Below are 7,597 nucleotides of genomic sequence, written 5' to 3'. Positions count from 1 at the left end.
ATGCTTATTTTCTAAGTTTACCTCTTGTTAATTTGTGGAGGGTGATGAAGCATACAGGTGTCTTGAAGCTCACAGAAACAATCCCCTCAGACACAAAGCGCTCCTTTCTGTTTTTCCAACAACATACAAAACCACACCATTAACATGACTGAGGAAAAGACAGGTCCCAACACAAGGACACCTGCAAAGTGACTGTATTTTTCAATCTAACCTATGGTTTCCTGGTGTCCTGGTTTCAGTTAGAACAGAGTTAAGAGCATTTCCAGTAGGTTTGATTTTTTTTCCATGTTATCTATGAGAAAGCACAAGTAGCTCAGGTACTTGCAACTGGCAGGTGAAATTCATTAACTTGTTAATGAACTCCTGAGAAGAGAAAAATCTAATGATATCCTCTCAAAAGGGCTCTCCAAAATCAACCAAGATATTCTAAAATGAACCAGAAAAAAAGACCCAAAAGGAAGAGCCAGCGCTCCACAAGCTCTTATTCCTCAGTTAGCTTGTCTATCAAGACTAACAAGCCATTGAACAAGCCATAACTTTGCCATTCGGGAACAGAGGCATTCACTTTTATTCTGTAAAAGAAAGGAGGAGAGTAATAATTTAAAAAGGCTCATGCCTCTTCAGCAATGTTGCATGGGTCCCATGAACGAGATCTTCAATACCTAAGAAGTCTTTCAAAGAGGTACCAGTTGTAACTGCTGCTGCTGCTCCACTTCAGCTGTCCTTTCTGTGAAATGATTAATATGTTTTTTACTGTACATTAATAAGTTTTGAGTGTTTTCACATTTTATTTTGTATATAAGCAAGTTCTCTTGGTCTCTTTATTGATTTACCGCCTGACAAGCATTCTGGCTTTCTCAAATAATGTTGTGCGGGTTGCCTCAGTGCCATTTTGGGATAACCATTTCATGCCACAAAGAGTGAACTGTTCTTCAGCAGTTATATTTTGAACTCAGAGTATTTATAATATATATATATATATATTCAATAATTCTAATGAAAAATTCTGATCAGGTTGATGGAAAAGAAGCTTGTCTTCTCGAAAGAGCAGATAAAGATTTCTCTGCAAATTTGTGATCCCCAGGAGGACTGGGAATTAGTCCTTCATGCTTCAGTTACTTTGATAGTGACAACAGCCCTTTGTTGCACATATGTCCAAAGCAAAAGCAACAGTTTGGGGATAACTAATTTCTATCTTAAAATCAGAATGAATATGAAACTTGCCAGGTGAATCTTCCCCTCTAGGTTTATCCTCCCTTCATGCCCCTTTTTCTCCATATTCATAAGCAAGCCATAGGTGGGAACCTGTGACATACGCCCTCTGTTTTGGAAATCCATTCCAAAACTTTCAGCCCCTCAGTCCAAGGACAGCTGGGGGGAGCCCAGAGCCTCCAGCCTCCCTGGTAGGGATGCTGTTAGTCCCCCACTTCTTCAGCCTGCTGCATCAGCCACACTCCAAAGCAATGCATCCTGGCAAATGCTAAGAGCTGACTCCACCAGAAAGGGCCAGTACATTTGTGACAGCAGCAGGAACTACTGTAAGAAAATGTTACTAATTGCAACTTGCAAAGTTTAAAGGTGGAGAGGAAAAAAAGAAAAATATTAAAGAGATGAGGAGAGGAAGGGAGGAGAAAAACATTTCTCCACCTTCCTATCTTCTTCCTGCAGTATCTCCATTTCCCCTTCCTATTCCCCATTTCCATGAGCATTCCCAACATGTATTCACACTGGGATCATAGAGGAGCCAAATCTCAGCAACTTTTCATGGCCCGATGCAGCCGTAGCGGGAAGCAGAGTCTCACCAGCGGAGGTTTTAAATGTCAGGGCTGCTGCTGGCAAGGCAGAGGTCTCTGCTACACAGCAGTTAGCACGAGTCTGACTCCGGGCATGCTGCTGGAGAGCTCCCATCTCCAGGCAGCCAACACCCCGATGCTATTTCAACAATAAACAATCGCTCCCCAGACGTGCCAGGGAAAAATCCTCGCTCCTACAGCAGGTCTCGGAGCCCGGCTTCCCCACCCTCCCCGCACACCGCGCTTCTCCGGGCACTCTCCGGCGAGCCCGGGGGGGCCGGGGCCGCCCCCGCAGAGCCGGGCAGAAGGACGGGGGGGTGCCGAGGCCTGCCCCGGCCCGGGGGCTGCCCCCCGCATCTCTCCGGGGGCGCGCCCCGGCGGCGGGGTGCCGGGGGGATGCGCCGCTCCGCGGAGCCCCCTCCTCACCGGCCCCCCGGAGGAGGCAGCAGCCCCGGCTACTTAAAGCGCGGCCCCGGCTGCCGAGGCAGGAGAGCGGCGTGCTGCGGGCTCCCATGCCCGGCTGCGAGCCCGGCGGGGGCGCGGGCGCTGCCTGGCGAGGGGCTGAGCCGGCTGCGGCTCCGGCAGGGCGGGACAGCGCCCGTGCGCCAGCACCGGCGGGGCTCCGAGCGGCACCGGCGGCTCCCCCCGGCTCGGCGCCCGCAGTCCCCGCCGGCCCTGCCCTCGCTCGGCTGCGGGAAGCCGAGCATCAGCAATGGCGGCGGGGGCCGGCAGCCGCCGCGCACCGCTCCTCCGCTCGCCCGGGCAGCGGCTGCTCTAGGAGGGGAAGAGGAGAGCCGGCAGGGGGGCCGGTTTCCGGCGGGTTATTTATTTCTTCCCCTCTCGCTTAAGTTCCCAGCGGAGCGGGCTGGCTGGCACCTGCGCCCCCCACCTGCTTCCCGGAGGGTGAGAGGTGCGGGGAGGCCATGGAGAGCCCGGCGGAGAACCCCAGCAAGGCGGCGGAGTACCTGAAGGAGCTGAACAAGATTATTGAAACGCAGCAGGAGCTGCTGGAGAAGCAGAAGCGGAGGATAGACGAGCTGGAGCAGCAAGTGGCCAAGTTGTACCACGAAAACGCCTGTCTCCAGGATGAGCATCACCGGCACCTGGCCACATGCAGGCTCCAGCAGGGCGTCCCCCCCGCGTACCCGGGGGTGCTGAGCGCCATCCAGGAAAACGCAAAGCACGAAAAGTAAGCGCTGCCCGCGTTTCTTTGCCCTTTTCGAGGAGGGTCTCTCAGTAGCGGGGCTTTCCTCCTCTTTCGCCTCCTGCCTTCGGGTTCCTAAAGCCGCCCCGCGTACAAGCAAGCAGCGCAACTCCCCGCAGCGGGCGGCTCGCCGGGAAGGAGGGGGTCCTCGCCGAGCGGCGGAGGGGGCGGCCTCAGCCTCTAACGCCCCCAGCCCCTCGGGATGCCGGCGCTTCCCTGGGGCTCTAGCGGGGATGCTCGGGGGCTGAGCGCTGGCAGCGCCGGGGGCACCCCGGGCAGGCTTCTCCCCGCAGCCCCGGGGCACGCCGCCCCCCGGGCAGAGCAGCAGCGGGACGAGCTCTGCCCTTCCTCTAGGGCTCGCTTCCCCCCGATCGTGCACCTCGGGCGGCCGCCCTGCCCGGGGGGAGCCCCCGGAGCTGCGACCCGGCGGGGTCAGCTCGGCACGGCGCAGCCCGCCCGGAGCTCGCCCCTTTCGGGGCACGGCTGCTGCCGGCCTCTGGCCCCTGGAATTAACCGGGCTCCGCTTTACAGCGCGCAGAGAGCCGCTGAATTAATTGCGCGCCGCGCTTAAGTACCAGCGATGGGAGAATAGCGATGGGAGCGAACCCGCGGCGCTTCCCCGGCCTCCGGCTACTCGCGGCGAAGTATTTGGGACTTAGTTTTACTTGGACGGAGTGGGAAAAGCATGCATCTTATTACGAGCCCACTCCGCCGCCCCGGTACAACACAAGGGGCTGCTTGTCAGCCGCTCGCCCCGCTCGGAGCCGCGCTCCCGGCACGGATCGGGCTCTCCTCCTGCCGCCGGCCCCCCCGGGCCGCCCCCGCTCCCCGGCACCGGCTGCGCCCCCTGCCGGGGCCGGGCGGGGCGCTGGGGGGCAGAGCCGCCCGGCTCGGGGTCTGCTGCGCCCCGGGGACCCCTGTGCCGGGGCTCGGCCACGGGTGGCTTCGTGGGGCCCCGCGGGTAGGCTGCAGCCGAGGGAGGCCGGGGAGCGGCCTCCTGGCCTCGGCCGCGTTGCTGCCTCCGTGCCCCCGCTCGGGGTGGCGGGGGAGGAAGCGTCGCTGCCTGCGGAGCCCCGAGCCCCAGGGTTTGCCTGGGATGTGCGAGGTGAAGGGGGGGGGGGCTGTATGGTCGTGGGTCGTTCCCTGCCCCTTTGGCGTGCTCCTGTTCCCAAACGCGTCCCTGCTGCCCGGTGTGGCGGAGTGGGAAGGGAAGTAGCTCTGCCTCCCCTCCGGCTGTCAGCGTTAGCATTTAGGGGGTTTTCGCGATGCTGGAGTTAGCCATTTAGGCTTTTTTTTTTTTTTTTTTTTTTAAATGTCTCCAGGAGAGCTAGGCTAATAGCTCCCTAAACACCCTGGAGAGCATATGCTGTCATTTAACAACCACTCCTCTTGTAATAAGCAGAAAGTGCTATTTCCAGAAAGCATGGAACAGAAATTTACAGGAATACAAAAAGTATTTAGACAAATCCTACCCCGTGTGCTCATGTCTAGTACCCGAGGATTTCTTGTGTCTGTTCTAGTACAAGATGCCAACTCAGCTATCTTGTCCCATTTGTCTCTTGCAAACGACATTACTAAAAATTGTACAAATGGCTTGCCTTGTTTGATAACATTTCTCTTCTCCACCAGCCCAAGACTCATTTGCAGAGCCCTTTTTGGGCAGACAGCTCTGAGGACTTGGAGGCTTTTAAGTCTCTTAAGTGGATTTGATGCTAGGATCAGAATTAATCTGGGATATTTATGGCAGAGTTGTATCGCTTTGAGGCATAGCCTGCAGGGCTTAGTGTGGAAGCTGGGAGACAGCCCTCCATGAGTCTGGTCCTGGCTGGGCTTTCAGCCTCTGTGACTGTCTGTAGAGAGCCAGATTTCCAGGGCCACCTTCATGAGATGAATACTGCCCCCCACCCAAATTGTGACTTCCCCTCTTTATTTTGTGTGGAGCATGCCTGGTCCCTTCGCCAGGACAGCCTGCATCACTGTGTAGGTGAAGCACACTTGGGGTTCCCCAGCTGTGTGGGGTGGGGGCTGTGGCAGCAGCTGCTGGGGCTCCAGCTGCCGGGAGCAGGTGCAGCAAGCCAGCCACAGGACTGGTTTAATCTCTGCCTGGGTGAAGGAGATGGAGGAAGTCTTCAACTTGGAAAATAGAAAACACCCTTGTTTTAAAGCCTTGTTTTTAAAGCCCAGTCCTGCTGTTATCTTTGCTTTCTTAGAATGTAACCTGCAGGTTCTGGCTGGCTGTAGCTTCCTAATTAGAGAGGAAAAATCTCAGTTCCTCCAGAATTAAATGTCACGTGCAGCTGTCATCTTTTTGGTGCTTTGCTAAACTTCCATAACAGTGCAATAGCAAATGTGAATAATACGTGCTCTGAATATCCGTGATGTTAGGAGAGAGGTGGGAATCGAGGTGCCATGTCCTTGCTTCCTTCTGCCCATTGTGCGCACACCCCCCTGCCTTCCTCCTTCCCGAGGCAGCAGCACCGCTCTGTGCCCAGGTACCAGCAGTGCTCAGTGCTCGCTCTTATCCTTTGGTATTTCAAAACCAGAATGATGGGGATCCTTTTTAAAGGAAACTGGGATTTTCTTAGCCAAATACTTCACAAAATCAGTACTTCTAGGAAGTCATCTATGGAATATGTGCCTTGAGATTTGAGCAGATTTTCTGAACAGCTTAGACTCAAGTTGCCAGAGGAGTTCAACCTGCGTAAAGCAGGTGTGGATCGCTGACACTGTAGTGTCAAGAGAGCTTCTTTGGTATTACCAAGTGGTGGTTAAAAAAGGAAGTGTAGAAATGTTAGACAAGTCCTGGGACTTTTCAGTTCTCTCAAAGGGAAGAATATAAAGTTAAAGACTGTTTAAAGAACTTGGAGATGCTGCATATTTTTAGAAACTCTTTAGCTTGATCTGATGGAGTGAGGGAACTGTTGATGAGCACCACATTAGAGTTCTGTTAGAAAAAAATAAAAAAAAAAGGTAAAAATACTGTTGTGTTCCTCCAGAAAAGGACCAGAGTAAAACGGATATTTCTTTTGTGTAGGTTGCTATTTGAGGGAGGCAAGTGCACAGGGATGGGTGAACAGGTGCAGATGTGCTCCTTGTCTTGCAAGGAGGACAGAATAACAAAACAAAACAAAAAAAGTTTGAGTGCTCTTTCACTTGATTTTGTACTAATTTGCTGTGTGTGAATCACCCTTAAAATTTGCAAATGTAATTGAAGATAACTAGTTGATTGCAAGGCTTTCTTAAATGTAGTGAATCAGCATGTTAAGAAGTTAAGGATAACAATAGGTATTTAGCTAATTAAGTTGAATAAGCCTAACTTTTGGTTAATCCATTTCATTTAACGTTTGATAAAACACCAAGAACTTCCAAAACTCAGATCCTCAGTGTAAGGAAGACATGTTCAATATGTACACTTTGGTAATGCACCTTTTAGTGTAAATGTGTGGAAACAAACTTATTGCATCTTCTCAAATATGCAGAAGTTGATTTTTTTTATTTTATTTTTTCCAGCTCTGAAAACTCAACGCTGGCATGTTTCCAGTGTAGGGAGTAGTATTTGTAACCAAATTACATTCCTTTATTTATTTATTTATTTGATTCACACAGCTCCTGGTGAGAGTTTGGGTGGGAGGTACAGAAAGAATTGCCTGTTACGGTGGAACAATCTTGTAGAGCTGTTATTTGCAACTCGGTCTAAGTTCTGTGCCTGGCCTGACTGATTTATTTTTAAATGAGGCTGGCTTTGTTCTCTGGGGACAAATAGTCACAATGCAGAGCTATAAGAAATCCTCATTGTTTAGAAGATGCTATGTCTGAGCTGAGGTGTACTTAGTGCAATCTAGTAAGTGGGAATTGTCTTTGTGGTGCTAGTCCCATGTGAAGGCTGCTTTATGGCTTACACAAAATGAGCTTGGGACTCTGCATGCTGCTGTTGGCACTGAGTGATGCCCCTGCACACAGGCTCAGTGGGAAGCCAAAGATTGCAGCAGGGCAGAGACCAGCCTGACTTTTTTTTTTGCCTACAGAGATGTTCTCTACTGAGACAGACTGTTCATGTGATGTAAATCACATTTCATTGCTTGTGCTGCTCTTGGACAGAAGCTTATTTTGGCTTGCTTTGATTAAAGTAGAGGTATCTAGCATCTATTAAAGCATGCTCATGTTTGGGCAAGATTTCACTTTCTCCACCTTTATGTCAGAAAGGATGTAGATGAGGTGCTTTCATTAGGTCCTCTTTCTCAATCAGCCGAGAAGGAAAGTGTGATTTGTGACTGATAGTCTTGCTGGAAGAAGCCTACAGTAGAAGTGCAATTACTAAAAATTGCACCTCTACTTATTTAGCTTATTTTGCTCACCAAGAATATCTTTAAGTGGAGATCACAGTTTGTATCCAAAGCAAACACTTTACTGTGACTACATACTACATATTCTTTCCGTCCTATCACAGATAAGGATGATGTAAATCTGGGATTGGACAGAATGTAAATTTGCACCTCCAAATAACTAAAACTGATTCTGTTCATTTTATTTTTGCTACGTAACTGGAACAGTGTGACTACCGAGCTATGAGAATAAGGGTTTGACACTGAGGGGAGCGAGG

The 7,597-nt window shown here is 51.3% G+C and overlaps 1 protein-coding gene across 8 annotated transcripts in view; it reads left to right on the top strand.

Annotated features, from left to right (window-relative positions):
- Positions 1–2,576: 2,576 nt before the first annotated feature.
- IQSEC1 (IQ motif and Sec7 domain ArfGEF 1) overlaps positions 2,577–7,597 on the top strand; it is a 348,151-nt gene continuing 343,130 nt past the window's right edge. For 2 of the 8 annotated variants that reach the window (XM_082768438.1, XM_082768437.1), the window contains exon 1: positions 2,585–2,982. In XM_082768438.1, the coding sequence (XP_082624564.1) occupies positions 2,717–2,982 (266 nt within the window). In that variant the 5' untranslated portion in view covers positions 2,585–2,716. Of the gene's footprint in view, positions 2,983–7,597 lie in introns of all 8 variants that reach the window. The other 6 variants (XM_082768440.1, XM_082768435.1, XM_082768434.1 and 3 more) reach the window with 5 other exon arrangements.

Source organism: Aythya marila (assembly GCF_965140915.1).
Source record: "Aythya marila genome assembly, chromosome: 10".
Classification (NCBI taxonomy): Eukaryota; Metazoa; Chordata; class Aves; order Anseriformes; family Anatidae; genus Aythya; species Aythya marila.
The sequence above is the reverse complement of the archived record's forward strand: the minus strand, read 5'-3'. Positions and strand labels throughout refer to the sequence as shown.